Consider the following 23,448-nt stretch of genomic DNA (forward strand, 5'->3'; position numbering starts at 1 on the left):
GAAGTGACTTAGCATAGCATAGCATAGCATGTTCTAGGAGAGAGATACTATTTCATATTCTAGAATCTTCATATCTAAATAACTGTAGAAAAAACAAAGCACAGGACATCCTGCTAAAACAGTAAGTGAAGACCATGGTTAACACACCTCTCTCAGCGCTCAGTATCTCATGCACACATAGTCACTCTCTCTCCCGCTCCTTCACTCTCTCCCCTCCCTGACTCCTGCGCCCTAAGAACACTTTCTAGTCCTTTACAATGTTTTACTCACAGAGGGTAGGAGTCCTTATATCAAGAGTCTTTGTTTGTCACAGTGTTACGGCAATTCTATTAATTACTCACTCCTGCCTGGTTATATTAATCAGAATGTGGTAGGTGAGGCATGTTATGACAGAGACAGGGAGCAAAAGGAAACAAGAAAAAGGACCTTTTAAACAAGTCTTTGATCACACTGAGCAGATATTTTATGACATTTCAGAACATTTTTGCATAGCAGAATAAAAAGAAATACAAACTAGTCAGATGCATCTTCTTTTCAATCTATATTTTTTTAAAAACTAAAGCCTCCTCCAAAACAACACTCTGATGAACTTCAAGGAGCTAGTCAGATTTCTGTCACTTGAAATAAGCAGGGCATTACAGCTCCAAAATCACTTTTAAAGGCTATTTGTATATCAATACCTTAGCCAAACAGCCAGTTTAAATTCATAAATTTGCAGAAGACAAACTACATATCTGATTCAAAAAAACAAACAAATAAACTTAGACCTGATTACAACAAAGCAGAAGCCAAACATCACTGGCATGTTTTAATCTAGAACAATCTCACCAAATCCATCTCAGAATCACTTGAAGATAGGTAGTTTCCATGTTGGTTATTTTGAAAGATAGAAACACACGTTTATAACAGAAAATCAAAATCCTGATAGCCTTAAAACCAGGACAGTTAAAACTATATTTATAGAAGTCCAACTTCATCTTTACTTCTGTTTTGTGATTTCTACTTGTAAACTCAGTTCCACTGATAAAGACAAATTTACCAGCCCCACTCAAATTGCATGCTAGCCCAGGAATCCTAACAAGATGTTTGAATTTTCCTCTCTTATAAGACGAAATTTCCTCTTATAAGAAAAATGAAAGAAGTGACTTGTCCAGGCTCTTGTAAAGCACAAGCAGAGTAGATATTACAGCTTGGAAACTCTTCTAGTAGGTTATTCAAGACAATAAACCTGCTCTCTCCATATAGGTGAGAAAGAACCTAACAATTAATCTTTGTATAAGTGCTTCCACGGTGGTGGGTTGAGAATGAATGGCTATCCATTCAGTTTCCAGTATCTTTCCGTTTAAAAAAAGAAGAGTCTGAACTTAAGGAATAGAATTAATTACAATATTTTCCTTCCTTTTTAAGAAAGATCCTTAACCTATAGATAATGCATTAAAGGCAAGCATCTTTAAAGATCTTTGTTCTCTGGTGTCAAAAATGTACACACAACTCCTTTTGAACTACCCATGTATGACCTACCCGTGCAGATGCAATTCCAAGCCCATCCCCACTACCGCTCTTCACCCTGCCATACGCTGGTATCCTCCACCATCTACGAAACACCATTCAGATCACATAAACTAACATTCACATTAACTTTCGGTAAAAGCAGTCTGAGGAACTAACCACGCTGCCAAAATTATTTTCCTGCCGAAGAACAGTTTTTATTTACTGTCATTTGAATTGTGGAATTCTTTGTTAGTGTACATAATCAAAATGTTATTAGGTTGGTTCAAAAGTAATTGCAGGTTTTCACTGCTGAACTCTGCCATTTGATATTGGAATACATTCTTAAATAAACGTGGTTATGTTATACATCATTTTAATGTGCACTTCTCACTTTATGTTTTTTTTTGCTAATGACTTATTACTTGCTGTTTATATTTATTTTAGATTGTAGAAATGGTGTTAGAAAGCAAATTCAAGTGATTTTTTTATTCATCATAAACCAGCAGAGACAATCTGCAACATCAACAACGCATTTGGCCCAGCAACTGCTCATGAACATACAGCGCAGTGCTGGTTCAAGAAGTTTTGCAAAGGAGACGAGAGCCTTGAAGATGAGGAGTGCAGTGGCCGCCAGTGAGGATCAACGACCAACTGAGAGGATCACTGAAGCTGATCCTCTTACAACTACACAAGAAGTTGCCGAAGAACTCGACACAGACTATTCTAGTCATTCACCATTTGAAGCAAATTGGAAAGGTGAAAAAGCTCGATAAGGGGATGCCTCATGAGCTGACCGAAAATTTAAAAAAATCGTCCTTTTGAAGTGTCTTCTCTTATTGTACGCAAGAACAATGAACCATTTCTCAGACTGTGATGTTTGAAGAACAGTGGATTTTACAACTGTTCTACAACAGTTGTAAACTGTCTGTAACTGTTTTACAACAGTGACAACCAGCTGTGACCAGATCAGTGGCTGGACTGAGAAGAAGCCCCAAAGCACTTCCCAAAGCCAAACTTGCACCAAAAAACAGGTCATGGTCACTGGTGGTCTGCTGCCAGTCTGATCCACTATAGTTTTCTGAATCCCAGCAAAACCATTACATCTGAGAAGTATGCTCAGCAAATCAATGAGATGCACTGAAAACTGCAACCCCGCAGCCGGCACTGGTCAACAGAATGGGCCCAACTCTTCTCCACACCAACGCCCACCTGTGTGTCACACAACCAACACGTGGAAAGTTGAAAGAACTGGGCTACAAAGTTGTGCCTCATCTGCCATATTCACCTGACCTCTTGCCAACCAACAACCGCTCCTTTCAGCATCTCGACAACTTTTTGCAGGGAAAAGGCTTCCACAACCAGGAGGCAGAAAATGCTTTTCAAAAGTTTATCAAATCCTGAAGCACAGATATTTTATGCTACAGGAATAAACTTATTTTTTCATTGGCAAAAATGTGTTGATTGCAATGGTTCCTTTTTGATTAATAAAGATGTGTTTAAGCTCAGTTATAATGATTTAAAATCCACAGTCCAAAACCGCAATTACTTTTACACCAACCTGATAACTGTAGAGGACTTCCCTGGCGATGCCGTGGATAAGAATCCGCCTGTCAATGCAGGGACACAGGTTCTATCCCTGCTCCTGGAAGATTCCACATACTGTAGGGCAACCAAGCCCGTGCACAACTCCTGGAGCCCATGGGGTGTGCACTCTAGAGCCCACAAGCTGCCATTACTGAGTCTGTGTACCCTAACTACTGAAGCCTGCTCACCTAGAGCCTGTGCTCCCCAACAAAAGAAGCCACCACGATGAGAAGCCCACACACCGCAACGAAGAGGAGCCCCTGCTCGCTGCAACCAGAGAAAGTCTGCGTAAAGCAATAAAGACTCAGCGAAGGCAAACATAAATTTTTTTAAAAAATTAAACTTAAAAAAAGTAATTATACAATTACTAAATATATATGGCTAAATATCTATGTATTTAGCCATATATATTTATGGCTCTTACAAATATCTATGGCTCTTACAAAACAGCATTTCTAACCCAAGAAGCAAGGTATCTGTTCACGGGGTTATTATTTTCAAGAAAATGAGTTACGTAACAGTTTGCCTTCCAGGAGGATTTAAAGTACACCTTCCTTGGAGAAGTAACAAAGCAATCAGTATTGTGATAAATCCTAAATAAAAAACCAAAACACCAACAATGTAAAGAAAAGCTTTATTTTTGTTTTAAAAATCAAAACCACATCCTTAAATTTTACGATCAGGCTTTCTGGCATAAATAGTCAATGCAGAGGGGAAATCTGGCCATTTTCTGTTTTATTGATTTATTTCAAAAATGAAATCCAGAACCTTTATTAGAAAGCCAGGTTTTTGTGGGCCCATATACTGAAGAGAAACAAAAAATAGCTACTTCCAAAAAAAGAAAGAAAGAAAGAAACCACGGAAGTAAGCTAAAAGTCTGCCCGGCCATCATGGATTAGGCGAACCCTACCACTTGTCTTATAAACCTCAAACTGCACCAAAAGTTGCCACTTTTGTGAATATGCTTTTATTTCATAGTAACAACATCATGGAGGGAGTGTCAACCAGTATGAATTCCCTATCTAGGTCAAACTGCAAAAAGATTTTGGCATGTGTATTAGGGGAACAAGGTCAGCTTTTGTTGTTTCGTTTTGTTTTTGGCTGCTCCATGCAGCTTGTGGTATCTTAGATCCCTGATCAGGGGTTGAACCTGGATCACAGCAGTGAAAAAATATGTTGAGTCCTAACCACTGGACTGCCAGGGAATTCTCCTAAATTAAGTATTTTTTACATGGTGTACAAGTTTATCAGGTAACATAACATGTAAACTCTACATGTACTGAATCACTTAATGTGAACATCTGAAGTCTCACTTAAAATTCCATTTGGCCACTTAAGTCTCTAGAAGGGTTTAAATGGCAGGCAAGCAAGCAAAGACATGGCTCAGGGTAGGTGGGAGAAAAATCACTTGAAGACATATTTCAAATATCTTCCTCCCCATATTCACTTCAAAACATGGAAGAGAGTCAAATTAGGAATTAAGCATGATTTAAGTCACCATTATAACAAAGGTCAAAGCCTTGACATGGTGAATTAATTTCTAATTGAAGGAATGTATTTCAAGTGCCACCACACAGACCCACAAGGATCTAATCTGAGCAGACTACTGGATCTTACAAATCAATCTCACACAGATAAGTCTGCTATAACGTCCCTAAGAGCCACTTAAACACTGACAGTGACAAGGACTTGAATGCTCAAGCTCTTAGGAAGGTCAATCTCCCTTAACTTTAACTCAACTTCTCAGGCTCTGTTGTGCTTGATTACACCACAGACTATACCCTCTTCCTCCTTCCATTTGGTAAGGAACCTGCCTGCCAGTGCAGGAGACATGATATAATCCCTGGGCCAAGAAGATTCCCTGAAGGAGGAAATGGCAAACGACTCCAATATTCTTGCCAGGAGCATTCCCATGGACAGAGGAGCCTGACGTTCATACGATTGCAAAGAGTTGGACACCACTGAAGCAACTTAGCACGCAAAACCCCACTTACAGTAACCCTTCCCCCTCCTTCCTATTGGTATTCTCTTCCTCAGGCTAAAAAAATCTATGTTTTTTCCAAAGTTTAAAACTAATCCTGCTCCAAGAGCTACGCTAATATGTTCTGTCTCTAGGGTTAGTCTGTTCCTAAATTAATCTCTTACTTATAAACTTAGATGGTAGGAAAGTGAGGAGTGTATAATTGAACTTTCTAGGTCTAAGGCCGGCTTCCAAAATATCAAAGGCGGCAGGTTATATACCTCTACCTCTCACATTCTATACTCAGCACCTTCTTCTTCCACTCAACAGAATCCATACTGAATAAAGAATGACTTTCTTCCTAAGTCTCTCAAGCAGCGGATGGTCTCAAAACCAAGATTTCTCACTTCATGTCCATTTGGAAGAATATTATAAAAAAAAAAAAGATCAGAAAACAACAAGTATGGCGAAGATGTCGAGAAACTAGAACCCTTGTACACTGCAAATGGGATGTAAAATGGTGCAGCTGCTGTGGAAAGGTATGGCAAGTCATCAAAAAATTAACCACCAACTTACCATATGATCAAGCAACTCCATTTCCGGGTATGCACCCCAAAGAAGGGAAAGCGGTGACTCTAACAGCTGTCTGTACACCCATGTTCAGAGCAGCATTATTCACAATAGCTAAAGGTAGAAGCAACCCAAGTGTCTATTGACAAATGAATGGATAAACAAAATCTGGTATATACATACAATGGAATATCACTTGGGCTTAAAAAGAAAGGAGATTTTGACACATGCTACCACATGGATGAACTTTAAGACATTATGCTCACTGAATTAAGCCAGTCACAAAAGGACAAATATTGTACAATTCTTCAAGGTTTCTAGAGTAGTCAAATTCATAGAGACAGAAAGTACAATGGTGTCTTCTAGGGGCCAGGGGGACAAAAGACTGGGGAATCAGTTTAATGAGTATAAAGTTTTAGTTGGGAAAGATAAAAAGGCTCTACAGATGAATGGTGATAGTGGTTATACTGCAATGCAAATATACTTAATACTACTGTACACTTGAAAATTGCTAAAGTGGTAAATTTTTTGTTACATATTTTTACCACAAATTTTTTGAAGTTTTTTTAATTAAAAAAATAAATAAACAAAAAACAAGATTTGAGAATGTCAGGTTCAAATTAGGGAACAAGTCCCTACATTTGATCTCTCTTTTCCAAACTGTCTCTCACCTGCCTTTTCCTCCCTGTGTGTTATGTGTTAGTCACTGAGTCATGTCCAGCTCTTGGCGACCCCATGGACTGTAGCCCGCCAGGCCTTGCTGTCCACGGAATTCTCCAGGCAAGATACTGGAGGGAGTAGCTGTTGCCTTCTCCAGGGGATCTTCCCCACCCAGGCACTGAACCTGGGTCTCCTGCATTGCAGGCAGATTCTTTACCATCTGAGCCACCAGGGAAGCCCTTTTCTTCCCTACAGTGCCAAAATCTCAAGTTCAGAAAAACACTGCCACGGAAAGATGATTTCTCTCTCAATTTCCACTTAATTGTAAGTTGACCCTTGAACAATGTGGTTTTGAACTGCTTGGATCCACTTACACATGACCCATATTTTTCAAAGGTAAATACTACAATACTACATGGTCTGGTGCTGGCTGAATCCACGGACGTGCAGGAACTGCAGATACAGAGGGCTGACTATAATACGTGAATTAACCCCTGCGCTGTTTAAGGGTCAGCTGTAACATGGAAAGATTTTTTTAAAATTCCTCCTCATGAAAATTGTTTCTGATTTGTATCATTTAAATAAAATAATACTAAGAAGAAACACATCTAAAACCAAGAAATATACTCTAAAACATGTCTAAAAACTATACCTGTATTTCTTCTTCTGCAGCTGCCATATCATAGTTTCAGACAGCTCAGTGGCATAAATTTCTTCAAAATGAGGGCTCATGATTTTTGTGACTTCTCCATCGCCAGCACCTAAATCAAGAAGTCTATGGGTTTTCCAGTCTGGATTAATTTTAAGCAGTCTCTGAAACTGATCTGGTGAAAACACAAACATTGAGCCTCTTCCTAGCAACCTGGAAAAGAGAAAAAGGACAAAAATGGATGACTGTGTATGAAACAAGCCCTCCCACCCAACATCCACACAGAACAGTGACATGGCACCAAGAGCCTTCTGAATTTACAAAATGCTTATAAGAGTATATGATTAAAATAGACATCGTCTATGATTCATGGTTAAAAAGCAAAGGTAACAAAATAAGAAAACACCTCCAAATATCATCATCTGTCTCTGAGGCTGCAAACAGTACACCCAAAAGAGTGGGGACAGGGAGAGGAATAAAAGGTGCGAAGGCAGGAAGAAAAATATAAGAAAATAAAAGATGACTGTGAAAAATTAAAGTCAAAATAGGAAGGAGTAATAGAAAACATGTATATCAGTTTAAAAAAATGTCAGGCCAACAGAATCAGCCTACAACACTAGCCAATAACACTGAGCAGAAAAAGCAAATGGTGAGGGGGGAGCCATTTACAATATGAAACTGAACAATGAGTAGCAAAAATAGGTCTAGATAATAGATTTTTAAGAGACACTGGAGAAAAGAGGAAGAGTGGTCCTTGTGATATCAGTTAATTTGCATTTAAAAGTAGATTCATACTTGGGGGTCAGTTTGTATGTTATACAATTGGCTAGGTCCTGTTAATTCTAAAAATCCTAAAAAACCTCTAAAACTTTGTAATGTCTTTGAAAATAGAGGAGTTAAAATAGAAATCAAAGAGTGCTCTAAGAAAAGCAGCTACAGATCACACCAAGTCTCAAGGAAGCATCGTCTCGGGAAATAAAATGTGTCCCTACTCAGAACTTGTTTTCTAGCTCTGCAATCCCAGTCTGTCTAGGGCAGGGATCCAAACTTCCCGTAAACAGCAGGAGCATTTCTTTAAACGAAGCAGATGTTACTCAGACAAGGTAAACTGTAACAGGAGAGTGGAGGGCACCGGCGCTGCTGCCAGCACTTCTACCCTTCCTCTGCAGCCTGAAGAAGCTCCTAAGGCGCCTCCTCTTCAGGCCCAGGACAAGTCTGAAAACCACTGGTCTAGGAGGTGGCAGGGAAATCTGTACTGTTCTGCTGCTTTGTGGAAACAATCATAAAGCACAATAAGCTTGTTATGCAGTGACTGGAAGGATGTGTGCAACTGGGTGTTCCTGGTAAGACTGGTTTCAGAAAAAAATTAAAATTATGGAGCGAGTTCCTCCTCTCCTTTCCCTTAGGAAAGGTCAACCAAACCTAACAATGTGTTTGCAGTAAATCTTCTGTCCCACAGAAATGTTAAAAAAAGGGGAGAGGGAAACCCTCAGAGATATTCACCAATACAACCACCTCCCAGAGAAAACTTCATCCCCTAAACTTTGTCTTCAACTCTCAATTGCTCCTATCTTCTAATGGGAAAACAGGATGAAAACGGAACTGAACTTTCTGAAATAGCTACATAAAACTTCACGGAGGAACCACAATCAGAACAAGAAGAGGTAAGAGAGGTTACAAGCTTGGGGGAGCTTGGGGGATGCATGTTTCAAATGTTGGTGCCCACCTGCCATAGCACCAAAAGTAAATTGCAAAATAGTTACATGGCTTAAGCTTTCCCAATTATAAAATAACACACTTCCCTAGCCATATCTTTTGGAATCTAAGGACCCATGATATGATAATCATAAAATTCTAGAGCTAGAGGTCACCTGAGGTCAAAGTTCATGTCAAAAGGGCACCAGAGAAAGAAGCATTGTGCTATATCCAAAGATCATGAGCAACAGAGGCTACATCAAAAGATTTAAATAAAATCTCACAACAAAAAATTCTAAATTCATTGAGCCCAAATGACCTTTGCCCTCTAGGGAGCACTAGGTGGGAAGAGTTTTGGGTGGTCACAGTGACTTGAGGGTGCCGCTGTGATTTAGTGGGCAAGGTCAGAAAAGTCAGACTTCCTGAAATGTGCGGGGCAGTTCCAGACACTGAAGAATTATCCCACTTAAAATACCAAGACAATGACTTTGCTCAATACAAGGTGTCCGGCAAACACATACCATGGAAAGGTATGGCTCTCTAATTTGTCCTTAAGTCCCAAAGTTAGTGATGTCCACATATGCGTGTGTGTGTGTGTGTGTGTGTGTGTGTGATAACCATTCTACATCCTCTGGCCTAAGCTCTCTCTAGATTTGGAATCTACAGAGGAAGTATGCCTCTCTCCCAACTCATACCCCCACCCCATCCCAGTCCACATGCTCAGTTATGTCTGACTCTTGTGATCCCATGGATTGTAGCCAACCAGGCTCCTTTGTCCATGGATTTCCCAGGTAGGAATACTGGAGTGGGTTGCCATCTCCTACCTCAGGGGATCTTCCTGACCCAGCTATCAAATACCATGTCTCCTGTGTCTCCTGTATTGCAGGTGGATTCTTCACCACTGAGCCCTCAAGGAAGCCCACAGAGGAGGTACACCTCCTTACAAATATCTTTATAAAAGAACACAGCTATCAAGTCTCTCCTTTCTTGGTTTTCCCCTTTCCCACATAAAGGAAGTCCAATATGTATCTTACTTTTTAATTCAAGAAGGTTACCATACCAATTATTTCTGTAAGAGATAGCCACTCATGGTAATAAGCTACCACCGCCATGGAGAGAAAGTACCAATGGGCTCAAAATTAAGCTTTCAGCTGAGAACAGGGTGCAGGGCAGGAGATGTTTTTGTTTTATTGCAGGAGGGGGCACTGAGGGTGGATGGAAGGGGTGAGGATGGGGGTTATTAAAAAAAAAAAAAGCAGAAGCGCTATAGATAAGGGAAGCCAAAGGGGACTTAGTATTGGCCCTCTGACCAAAATGTGAAATCCCTGAGCACAGAATCTTAACCAGGGCCAATAGGGTAGAGGCAGGAGGAAGGGTTAGAGCTTGAAATCTCCCCAAATTATAAGCAAAGTGTTGAATGTAAGGACTATTTGAACAGAGAATTTCTACCTCACATTACTTTCAAAGAGGTACAGAATCCCAAAAAGGCTAAAAATCACTGCTGTGGTGACAAGCCTGGTCCTCTCCCCCAACAAAAAAGGCACAGAACAGAAATTCAATGCAGTGAATTTTAGAAACAAAATGGCAGACCAAGTTGTATAAACTCAACCACCAACACAAAAATAACAATTGTTTGCTGAAGCCAATTTAAGGCAACTTCATATAAACAATGAAGAAAGTCAAGGAAGAAATCTTGAGAAATGGCTCGTGGTGCCTGAAAACATATTTAAGGACCAGATGACAGACTGGGATCCAGACAAGACATTCAGTAGGAGCTGGCTCCAAACCTGAAGAGAAGAAAAAGTGGGCCCAGCCAGCGGCTATAAGTGGTCCCACAGGCTTTTCAAGCACTGAGCCCTGCCACTTCTCTCTTTAGAGCTCTGGATTCTTAGGCTTTGGGGTTTGAAAAGTTGGCTGACAAAGGATAAAAATACTCCTACAGTGTTGTCCACAGATTTAGTTGAGAAAACCACTCGAGGGACAGAGAATTTTGTAAGTTTACAAAATCCTGGTGAGTCTAGACATTACATAAGAACAGAGGGAGAATCCATCACTCGAGCAAGCCACCATTTACTGCTGGGCTGAAGTAGATTAGATCCTTCCCCAGAACACCTGCTTCTGGGAAGTGTGCTTATGGCAAAGCACACTTTGCCTATAGCTTGGTTCCAAGTATCCTGTTCCTCTCTACTAGATCAGCAGCAGGATAGGCATTACCTGGGAATGGGTTAAAAATTGGGACCACACTACAGACCTACTGACTCAGACTCTGTACTTTAACCAGATGCCCAGATGATTTCTGTGAACATCAAAATTAGGAAGCACTGTAACTCCCACCACAGAAATACAGAACAATGAGGCTGTTTATCAAGTTATACGGAATTTTAAAAGCAACCTGCCAAGGCTGGGCCAAGGATTTTGACTACAAGTGTTGTAGCTGTGGAGACGGTCAACACCTCAACGAGGTAACTTTTCTTTCTCCTAGACCTAAGGATAAAGAAAAAATTATCCAAGATTCACTTACCCATTGATAGATGTTCTAGACATAAACAGGCTAAAAACAGATGACACGAAAGAGTGATATAATTGGATAAATAGCCAGCCCGATTTCTCAATGCTGTTGTTTAAGAAGATCTGTGTTCCTTGATCAAGGTAACTCTGAACAAAGACAGCCTGGAGTGACTCGCATAATTTCTCTCTGTTGCACACATACCACTAAAAAGAAAGAAGAATGAGAAAAATGAAAACACAGAACTGAAGCATCATCTAAAAAATCCGAAAACGAAAAACAGAAGACTAAATTGAATCTAAGATTTCCAAATACCATAAATCTCATGGCACTTTAAGAATAATCATCTCTTATACGACCTATAAGGTATAAAATACTTCCTCCTACCTAGCTTCTGGTTTAACTCATTACTTTCAGGGGCAGGTAAGAGAGTGGAGGAAGGGTGAAGAGGCTTGTGAGTCATGCAGCTTGGGAGGTGACAGAGCCAGGCAAGTACACTGACTCCTGGCCCCAAACTTCTAGCACTATGGCCCACTGTACCCCGAGATTAAGAAAGCTCTGTTGGCCTCTCCTTCATGGAGATTCAAGGCAAGAAGGCAGTAACTACCAACATTAACCTTGTTTTCTATCTAAAAACACTCAATGCAGTGATTTAACTCGAAGCCACCAAACAAATCAATAAGTAGTAGGATTTAATATTCCAGTGACCAGGGACTTCCCGGTAGTCCAGTGGCTAAGACTCCATGTTCCCAACGCAGGGGGTCCTGGTTCGATCCCTGGTCAGGCAACTAGATCCCACATGCTGCATCTGAGAGTTCCCGTGATGCTATGAAGATTCAAGATGCCGAGTGCTGCAACTATGACCTGGTGCAGCCAAATAAATAAAATAATTAAAAAAAAAAAATCCAGTGACCTGATTTAGCTACCCTTTTCGTTGTGGGCTATAAAGAGACCTGTAGAAATACTGGTGTGCTTTACCAAATCATTTAACACTGTTTAACAGACAGGAGCCAAATGTGCTTGAGAAAGATTAAGATCTTAAGGTCACATGCAAACAATAAGAAGACAAAGTAATAACACGCTAAGAAGCAGATTACCGGGAACAGGCTCTACCCAGAACATACATTTTAGAACAAAATTCAAGGACCTCAGTTGTGGCTGAAGTGTGATCTTGTGTAATAAAGGTTTCCCATCTTCACTTAAGAGTTAGTACACCAAGAGGGGAAGCAGCCTGTGGGACGCAGCTTCAGAGTGAGCCCACCATCAAGTCCCGGCTCAGCCATTCCTGTGTGCGAGCTCACACAATCACTTAAATTTCTGAGACTCTGTAAATTCATCACTGGTTTCTGTCTATCCTGGTAGGTTACTCTGAGGATTAAACAAGTTAATGCAGGCTTATCCTCAATACAGGGCCAGACACATGAGACTCCTATAATAATAGCAATGAGATAAGGGTCCTCTAACATGGCCTGATAAATAAAAGTCAGTCCATTAAGTATATGATGAAACTGCTGAGTAGATCAGTTACTATTAATCTCTTATCAACTAAGAAACAATTTCCCCCAATGAAGAGACAAAAGTAACCTGCTTACCCTAACAAGTATGACCACTCATCAGCAGTAGGTGTCCCGTAACTGCTTACATAACCGATCGACCAATTTAACAGTCATCCTAAGCTTGCTAAATATTTAAAGAAATCTTGGGTAACACTGCCAACACTAACGCTGATATAACCAAACAAGCACATTAAAGTTTCAGAGATTAACTAATATTTTTTACAAACTCTGTGCCCTGACTTGATAAACCAAATCTTTCAAACAGCTAATGGTTTTGTGTTAATTCACCATTAAACACTTTTACCAAAACTGCTTGAACTTGATACTCTTTATGTTTCCCACTATATGACAAGCTATGAAGCTTCTTACATTCACTGCCTACACTTTTTATCTTGGTCTGAAAATGTTCCTGCTTAACCATTAACTAATTCTTAATACTCATTGTGCCTGAAGTTATGCCCCAGTGCAGGTCATAAACCATTTTTTATTATACTCCTGACCTCCTGGTTCACATTCTAAACTCTGTAATACTGAAGCCATTCTAACTTTTATTTTCTCTTAATTCTCTGAAATGACTAATCAAGATGAAAGCCATCACCTGGGTAATAGGCAATCAGGTACATTCTATTACTGTGGACAAGAAGTCATTCACGTGGAACAGAGTAGCTAAGAATTCCTTGGCACCCACTTGTAAATGGACAACCAGAACAATAACGGACTCTGACTTCCAGAACGAAGCAAGAACGGGCACCATTAACTGCAAATAATGCTTACAAATGCCGACCCCCCCAAAAAAGCCTCAAGTTTTTAACAGCATTTCTCTCATCAATATTAACACATGTGGTTGAACCTTTACTGCCAGACAAATCTTTCAGAAAAGAAAATGCTTCCTGATCAGAATATGCTACAGAATAAAAAGGAGTAATGCCCTTCTCTTTAAAGATGAAGGCTGAAACACATGTTCCTCCTGACAATTTGTATGGAACAAATGTCAGTTCCACGGCAGCATTATTCATAATTACCAAAAAGTGGAACAATCCCAATGTCCATCAGCTGATGAATGGATAAGCAAGATGTAATTGATCCATACAAAAGAATATCAATCAAACATAGGAAGCAATGAGGCACTGATTCCTGAGATGTGAACTATGAATATTATGCTAAGTGAAATAAGCCAGTCACAAAAGGCCACAGATTACATGATTTCATTTACACAAATTGTCCAGAATGGGCAGATTCAGAGACAGAAAGTAGATCGTGGTTGCCAAGGGTTTGGGGAGAGGAGATAATGGGGAGTGTCTTCATGCTAATGTATATGGGATTTCTTTATCAAGTGATGAAAATGTTCTAAAATTAAGAGAGTGGTGATGGCTGTACAACTTTGTGAAGTCTACTATAACTACTGTATACTTCAAAAGATGAATTTTACAGTCATGAATTATATCTTGATAAAACTTTAAAAAAAATACACAAACATTAAAGTGTAGGTGGCTTCCAGAAATTAAAAACGGTTTGAAAATTTAAGGAACTAAGCATTTCTCTGAAACTGCAAATTTTTAAATGCAAATCTTATCATGTCACAACCCTGCTTCACAGAAGTTATGTTAAAATAATATTCAAAATACTTAATATGGCTTACAAGGCCCTACAAGATTTGTCCATTCTGTATCCACAGCCTCACCTCATGACACTCCCTATCAGCTCATAACACCCAGCCACTCACTGTGTCACAACACTGCACCCTTCTTTCGTTTTCTGGAAGGCTCATTTCCCAAAGCTGTTTCACCTGGTATTTGCTGTCTCCTACATTTCCCACTACCCCAAGTGACCTAAGCCTAAATACGTTCCTTGAACTTCCAGACTAAGATGGATCCCCTGTTCTAATACTCTCTCACGTCTCATGTCTCCTCAGTAACATTTATAACCACTGACCTGAATCAGTTCAGTTCAGTTCAGTCACTCAGTCGTGTCTGACTCTTTGCAACCCCATGGACTGAAGCACACCAGAACTCCCTGTCCATCACCAACTTTCAGTTTACTCACACTCATGTTCATTGAGTCGGTGATGCCATCCAACCATCTCATCCTCTGTTGTCCCCTTCTCCTCCCGCCTTCAATCTTTCCCAGCATCAGGGTCTTTTCAAATGAGTCAGTTCTTTGCATCAGGTGGCCAAAGTATTGGAGTTTCAGCTTCAGCATCAGCCCTTCCAATGAATATTCAGGGCTGATCTCCTTTAGGATGGACTGGTTGGATCTCCCTGCAGTCCAAGGGACTCTCAAGAGTCTTCTCCAACACCACAGTTCAAAAGCATCAATTCTTTGGTGCTCAGCTTTCTTCACAGTCCAACTCTCACATCCATACATGACTACTGGAAAAACCATAGCCTTGACTAGATGGACGTTTGTTGGCAAAGTAATGTCTCTGCTTTTTAATATGTTGTCTAAGTTGGTCATAACTTTCTTACAAGGAGTAAGCATCTTTTAATTTCATGGCTGCAGTCACCATCTGCAGTGATTTTGGAGCCCAGAAAAATACAGTCTGTCATTGTTTCCACTGTTTCCCCATCTATTTGTTATGAAGTGATGCCACCAGATGCTATCTTAGTTTTCTGAATGTTGAGTTTTAAGCCAACTTTTTCCCTGTCCTCTTTCACTTTCATCAAGAGGCTCTTTAGTTCCTCTTTGCTTTCTGCCATAAGGGTGGTGTCATCTGCGTATCTGAGGTTATTGATATTTCTTCCAGCAATCTTGATTCCAGATTGTGCTTCATCCAGCCCAGCATTTCTCAGGATGCACTCTGCATATAAGTTAAATAAGCAGGGTGACAATATATAGCCTTGGCGTACTCCTTTCCCGATTTGGAACCAGTCTGTTGTTCCATGTCCAGTTCTAACTGTTGCTTCCTGAACTGCACACAGATTTCTCAAAAGGCAGGTCAGGTGGTCTGGTATTCCCATCTCTTTCAGAATTTTCCAGTTTGTTGTGATCCACACAGTCAAAGGCTTTGGTACAGTGAATAAAGCAGAAGTAGATGTTTTTCTGGAATTCTCTTGCTTTTTCCATGATCCAGCAGATGTTGGCAATTTGTTCTCTGGTTCCTCTGCCTTTTCTAAATCCAGCTTCAACAACTGGAAGTTCACGGTTCATATACTGTTAAAGCCTGGCTTGGAGAATTTTGAGCATTACTTTACTAGTGTGAGAGGTGAGTGCAATTGTGCGGTAGTTTGAGCATTCTTTGGCATTGCCTTTCTTTGGGATTGAAATGAAAACTGACCTTTTCTAGTCCTGTGGCCACTGCTGAGTCTTCCAAATTTGCTGGCATATGGAGTACAGCACTTTCACAGCATCATCTTTCAGGATTTGAAATAGCGCACCTGGAATACCTGTTTATAAATTGCATGTTCAGGGTCTGTCTTCCCAGGCAGACACAAAGCTCCATAAAAGGTCAGGGACAATGACTGACTTCAGTGCCTGGTACAGTTACAGATGAACAACAAAATGTTCATCTATTTAACAATAATTGTTAAAAAATCACAGGCAGTCTAACAGATAGAAGTTAGTGTTTCTAGTAAAATCCTGAAGAGAACACAAGGATAACCATGGAGACAGCTGTCACTGGGTTTTGTCAGTTTCTAAAACTTTAAGGTTTTTGTAAGGCCTTGCTTAAACCCAATGCTGCAAATAGTGGTTAAGCTATCCACCCACCACAGAACTACATTAGTACAGCAAGCAGTGAAGGAAGACACAGAACGTCTACCTTATCCCAGGCACCTGGCAAAGCACTGCATGTTTCATTTCCCACCTTACAGTGCCAAATGAATGGGCTGCTGAGCACTCCCAACTGATTCAAACTCCTGTTCAGGGGCATGTGGTTTTTCAGAAGTTTTTTTTCAAAGAAGCTTCTCTTTGCTTTGTTCTTCCAGTGTGCCTGTCTGTGAGATTCAATTCTAGAAAAGAAAGCAGGACTATTCTCCCAATTAAGACTGGATAAATGGGTCTAAAGATAATCTGATCTAGATAGTAACAGAATTACACTAAGCCAGCGTTTTTCAACCTCAGCACCACTGACATTTGGAGCCGGATAATCCTTGATCTGGGCTGTGGGATGTTTAACAGCATCCCAAGCCAGTGCCCATCAGATGCCAGCAACACTTCCCCAGCCCCCAGTCATGACAAACTAAAATGTCCCAGACATTGTCAAGTTTCTCTGAGGGTGCAAAATCACCATGGCTTAAGAACCCCTACATGGGCTTACCCAATTCCTTTAAAGTAGAAATGCAATGTTCCTATAAAATTATATTTGCTTATCAGACTGAGGGATAGAGTTAAAAGTTTTTCTGAACTTACTTGGAGTTCCTCAACTAGTCAGATACATGGCATATAATAATCTTTTCTTCCAAAATACAAAAGACTTGAGCCCATTAGGAAAATTAGAATTAGAAAATTATTTTAGAAAATGAACTTTCTGATTTTAGGTAATGTCAGCTGAGCGTAGATGATTGACGCTTTTAAACTGTGGTGTTGGAGAAGACTCTTGAGAGTCCCTTGGACTGCAAGGAGATCCAACCAATCCATCCTAAAGGAGATGAGTCCTGGGTTTTCATTGGAAGGACTGATGTTGTAGCTGAAACTCCAATACTTTGGTCACCTGATGCAAAGAGCTGACTCATTGACTCATTGGAAAAGACCCTGATGCTGGGAAAGATTCAGGGCAGGAGAAGAAGGGGACGACAGAGGATGAGATTGGCTGGATGGCATCACCGGCTCAATGGACATGGGTTTGGGTGGACTTTGGGAGTTGGTGATGGACAGGGAGGCCTGGCGTGCTCCGGTTCATGGGGTTGCAAAGAGTTGGACATGACTGAGCAACTGAACTGAACTGAATCGTATACACGTTTGTATATACATTTGTCAGTCGCTTAGTCGTGTCCGACTCTTTGCAAGTTTCTTGGGTAATGTGGTTCAATAATAAATAAACATTTGGTTTTTATCCCAAGTTCCCAGCACAGAGCACCTAAAACCTTGAGGAAACTCCAGAGTGAGTGTATGGTCATGTGATGACCAGGAGGGCAAGATGGAACTTTCAGTCCCACCTCTAATATCCAGGGAGGAGACAGAAGCTAGAGATTGAGTTTAACCAACACTGGTCAAAGATTTCATCAATCACACCTTGGTAACGAAACCTCCATAAACTCCTGAAAGACAGGGTTCTGGGTGCTCCCAGGTAGCTGAACACACGGACATGCTGGGAGGATGGCTTACCTGGACAGGGCTTAGGAGCTCTGTGACACCCTCTACCTTCTCCCGCCAGTCCCTTGCCCTATGCCTCTGTTCCATTTGGCTGTTCCCAAGTTGTATCCTCTATAACAAACTGTAAACAGAAACCAAGTGTTTTCCTAAGCTCTGTAAATCGTTATCTAATTTGATGGGGGGTTGTGGAAACCCCAGAATTTGTAACCAAATCAGACAGAAGCATGGGTAGGCTATGGACCCTAAATCTGTAGCTGGCATGTGAGACACACATGAGGACAGTCTTGCAGGAGGGAGCCCTTACATCTCTGGGCTGTTAACTCTGGGTAGTGTCAAATAGAAGTGAATCACAGAACACCTAGCTGGTGTCAGAGAATTGGTTGGTGTCACAAGAAAGACACCACAGGTAAGACCTCTCCCCCCGCATTGTTAAACGTGACCAAAGCATGCACAAACTGGATAAAGGCCAGAACTTCAAGCACTTGTTTTCATCTTTATCTGCTCACAAACAGCAAAAACAACTTGGATTGTTACATAATCTCAGTGTCTACACAGAGCTCCACTAGAGTGGGTACAGCTTGCTATTGAGAAGGCAACCTACTTTCACAGCCCCTCAGGCAACAAGGCTTCGTAAGAGGGACACCGTGAAACAGTGGGGAAAGCCTGGGCCTTGAAACCAGACAGAGCAGGATTCAAAATTCCAACTCTGCTATCTATTAACTGTGCTCTTAAGCAAGTTTCATTGCTCTTAGCCTCTGTTTGTAAAATGGGGATGTACCACCTACCTCCAAGAGTTGTTATAAGGATTAGAGAGGATAATATACATACACAGTGCCTGACACTTAATAGAAGCGCAATAACTTGATTTTCTTGCCCTTCCTGTTCAAGGTTCACAAAAGCCAGTCGAGAACTGAGGTTCAAGGGAATCCCCAAACCACACTGTACGTCTGGGCACTCTGCCATTCTCAAAAGAAGTGAGTAACCAAAGACCTGAGGTATTCAATACCACTAAAGGCAACCAGAAAGGCTCCACTAACGGAGTACAGGAGAATCTTAGCTACTGCAGTGAGTGGTAAGACCAACCTGAAGACACTGACCTTGACAGCTAAGGATTCAAAAACCACATTCTAAGCTCTACAATGCAATCTTATCAGTCCAGACATTTAATCACTTGTGTATCAGACTGCCTTGTGTATCAGATTCACTGATACCTTGTACAAGGGCTTCCCTAGTAGCTCAGACAGTAAAGTAACCGCCTGCAATGCAAGAGAGCCGGATTTGATCCCTACGTCGGGAAGATCCCTAGGAGAAGGGAACGGCAACCCACTCCAATATTCTTGCCTGAAGAACTACATGGACAGAGGAGCCTGGCGGGCTATAATCCATGGGGTGGCAAAGAGTCAAACACAACTGAGCAACTAACACACACACACCTTGTAGATATGCACAGCACAGGTGTAAATATTCAAATCATTCATTCTTTTCCTACAAATGATACAAACCTAAACCAACAACCTCTTTATAGGAGACTTGAAAGTGCAGAGTAACAAGACACCCTCACTTCCATGCAGGGAAAGATTAGATTAAATCACTTCAATTTTGATTTAATAAACAAATTATTGGCAATCTTCATTTCAAATACTTACTAGCTGTTAGTAGTTTATAATCCCAAGACTTTAACAAAGCTTCAGAGGATCTGAAACAGTCTTTTACAGGAAGTATCAGGGTCCCAAGGGCACCTTCACAGGGGAACATAAAGGCCTCTGGTACACCCCGAAGAAGGGACCTTCCTTGTTCTCTAAAACTGCACCTAACACTTGTTTAGGGTTTCAACACAGGTTATTAGGAAGGAAAGAAACTCTTCAAAATCTCTTTGGTATTCCACTGAAAAAGCCTCCAGACTTTCCAAGGCACTTCAGAGGACACAAACCTATCTATCAGCATCTGTCTGGCTAGCTGGCTGACCCCTCTGGGCACTGCTAACTCACGCCTAACTTTGGTCCACCTCCACAAGCCAACTGGGTAGTGAGAAGCAGGAGATGGAACCTGTATTTAGCACAACCTTTGACCTCTGGCTGTGATGTCCATGTACTATTTTTTCATCTGAAAAAATCCAAATTGTTTCAATTCTATCTTAAATCCATCATTGCTTATGGCAGAGCACATTTCTGAGTTTACATAAGAAGGCAAAAAGAAAAACTCAGATATACACATATTTGCAATTTTAAGTTACCTTATATATTTATTACTTTTTATTGAAGGATAATTGCTTTACACAATTTTGCTGTTTTCTGTCAAACCTCAACAAGAATCAGCCATAGGTATACATATATCCCCTCCCTTTTGAAACTCCCTCCCATCTCCCTCCCCAAGTTACCTTATTAATTCCAGATAATGTTATCTGTGCTCTTAAAAAACCTGGCAGTGTATCAACTGGAGAAACAGTCCTGGCCTGGTTCCAGGGAGTTCTATAACAATTCTTTTGTCACTCCATCAATTGAGAAGCTGCTGAATGACTCTTATTATCAAGAACCTAGTTAGTGTGGCCTAAGAGTTCTTTCAAGTTTCAATAGCTCTTTAACAGTTGCCTTAACTAGCAGGTGCAATGCCTCAAAAAAACTAGATTCAAAGTTACTGTCGTTATTACTTTCTTTGTAAGTTCTGGGCCAGCCAATGTTGAAAAGTCACATATCTAGTTTCTCACTGCTGCTACTGCTAAGTCGCTTCAGTCATGTCTGACTCTGTGCGACCCCATTGCCGGCAGCCCACCAGGCTTCCCCGTCCCTGAGATTCTCCAGGCAAGAACACTGGAGTGGGTTGCCATTTCCTTCTCCAACCTGCCTCACTTTCTTCCCAGTAAGTCAAAGTACCCAGCTTTCAATCTGTGATTAAGAATGTGATGCTGATTAAGAAAACTTGAAATTTTCTCTGAAGCAAACTTCTTAAAAAAAATTTTTTTTCCCTCACTTTACAGTCTGTACAAAAAAGTCAGTGGTGCCTGTTTGGCCGGCAAGCCATATCGATCTGTGCTGAGAAACCCCTTCCCTTCCTTCTCACTTGCCCCAAATGAAACACAAATCCCAGCTGTGAAACTAGCACACCAAGCACACCAAACCAAGGTATTAAAATGGTGCTGTGACTATGGTTTAGAGCTGCTTTAGCCCAAAGGAGCCTTGCCTCTCCAGGATTCAGAAGTAAATAGCTATTTTTAATGAACAAACATTGCCTAAGATCTCTCTTTTAAACACAGAATCCACCACCATAATTTCTTAATCAAACATAAGGAAAACTTGTAAGTATAGTTCAATCAAATCCATAACCCTACTTCCATGCAACTGCAAAAGATCCAGATGGCTGGCTATGGAACCCACATACCCAAATGAACACCAGAAGACCTGGTATAAACTATTAACTTGAAGGGAGGGAAAGCATTTAGAGTTAAGTTACTTCATAAGCAACAAAGTTTATAAGGATCCTGGAACATAAAGCAGATAACAAATCATCAACTCAGCCAGGGCAGAGAGAACAATCTCCTATTTCATTTATTTCACTGTGGTTTCCATAAACATCTCTTTTGTTCACTTTAATCTTTTATTCATGGACAATATTTTCATAATGTGAATGCATCAACTCAAAATAATGTCTTGAGTGACTGTTCTAAGGAAAAGAGCCAATCTTCCCCCTTCTACTCAATATTCAAAAAGCACCAGATCAGTCTTCATTTGGAGAAACTAGCTGCCCAAATTGTTATGTTCAACTGGTTAAAACACACACTTACTACACATACTTGAGTATCTTAGAAACATAATGAAGCAAAGGAGGTACTGGAAACCAGTATTAATTTTCCTTAGAACCTGACAGATCCAACTTTTAAAAAGTATACAACTGGAAGACATTCTGAGATGTCTTGTTAGGCCATCGTCTGAGGCTGTCTGCAGCTATAATTCTACCCAGGCCCCATAAAAATCAAGTGACTTAAACAGTTTTTCCGTTTTTATAATATGTCCGTCTCTTTTATGAGCACTGAAAACATCAAGTATACTGAAGTATCAGTAATCTCAAGTGTTATAATAAATATCTATAGTCAAGAGACTCTACTATAATTCCATGTCAATGGAAATAAGCCTTTTTATCCTACCCAGAACTTTATTTCTACCAGCTGTTAAAGATGACATTTCTACTCACTGTTTTACATCATTATCCATATTACTTCGAGATATATATATCTTAGTAACCAAACATTATCACTACAGTACAACTCTAAAAATGACTAATCCATTGCAGAGAATGTGGTTTTACAGGTTAAGGTCACCTAGTAAGTTTATGTACACTCCTAACAATATTTCTTTGAAAGGAATGATGCTAAAGCTGAAACTCCAGTACTTTGGCCACCTCATGCGAAGAGCTGACTCATTGGAAAAGACTCTGATGCTGGGAGGGATTGGGGGCAGGAAGAGAAGGGGACAACAGAGGATGAGACGGCTGGATGGCATCATTGACTCGATGGACGTGAGTCTTAGTGAACTCAGGGAGTTGGTGATGGACAGGGAGGCCTGGCGTGCTGCGATTCATGGAGTCGCAAAGAGTCGGACACGATTCAGCGACTGAACTGAACTGAACAATATCATTGGAGTGATTAACAAAGTATTAGTACAATAGCTGTGGGATTACAAAAAAATTCTATAGACATTTATAATTTCCTTTAAAAATAGAAAAAGCCCACTACAAATATTTTCTAAATAAAAACTAAATACTATTTCTCTGAATGGATTGTTTTATCTCCTTAGATAATTCTTCAGTTTCATTAGAACACATGAAATCAACTTCAGGGTAAACACTTGGCATCGTAGGAAAAGTAATCTATGAAAATGATGACACAAGATGGGGAGTAATTAGCTACCGCTCTCTGGGAAAGCAAAATGTACTATAACTGCTAGCTATTATAAACCAACACTCCGGCAGAGTTCAAAAGCCAAGAGGCTTTCTTCTCAGTGTCATGTTAACCGCAAACTACATTATAATCAAACACGAAAGACCTCACTCTTAATTCTGCAAATGCACAAGGGGCACAAAACTAAGATAATGAAAAAGACTATCCAGCCAGCCACATCGCCATCGTTCACGGTGCACAACTACAACTCTTTTAAAGAATTCGCTCCTGCCCAGTTCTAATAACCCTTCCAGTGAAAGCTTGCATCACCTTTCTTGTTACCACATCTCTCCGGTCAGATACCAAAATCAAAGTTTGAAGGAGATAATCTCTCTTAGGTAGGAGGGGAAGAAGGTTCGACAGGAGAGGAGTGACGACTTATCAAACACATTTTTAAGTGCTTAGGGAAAATGTCACCCAAACGAGCCCAGAGAGTTAAATGGCTCACGCTGCAAGGCTAAATTTCTTTATGGAACCTTTGTACGTTCAGAGAGTCACCAGACAAAAAGAGGGACCGGCTTTTCGGCGTGATACTCGGGGCTGATGGAAGCTGTCGGGGATAATGGGTTTGGTCGGGTCATTCAGTTCTCAGGCCTC

General features: G+C 40.6%; 1 protein-coding gene across 4 annotated transcripts in view; it reads right to left on the minus strand.

Annotated features, from left to right (window-relative positions):
* METTL9 (methyltransferase 9, His-X-His N1(pi)-histidine) overlaps positions 1–23,448 on the minus strand; it is a 48,751-nt gene that overhangs the window by 22,507 nt on the left and 2,796 nt on the right. For all 4 annotated transcript variants that reach the window (XM_086375350.1, XM_086375349.1, XM_086375348.1 and 1 more), the window contains exons 2-3: positions 11,131–11,321; positions 6,918–7,127 (exon numbers count right to left, since the gene is read on the minus strand). In XM_086375350.1, coding sequence (XP_086231476.1) covers positions 6,918–7,127; positions 11,131–11,321 — 401 coding nt within the window. The remainder of the gene's footprint in view (positions 1–6,917; positions 7,128–11,130; positions 11,322–23,448) is intronic.

The sequence above is a fragment of the Bos grunniens genome, chromosome 25 (genome assembly GCF_055505025.1).
Source record: "Bos grunniens cultivar Pamir isolate PY7600 chromosome 25, Bosgru_T2T1.0, whole genome shotgun sequence".
Taxonomy (NCBI): domain Eukaryota; kingdom Metazoa; phylum Chordata; class Mammalia; order Artiodactyla; family Bovidae; genus Bos; species Bos grunniens.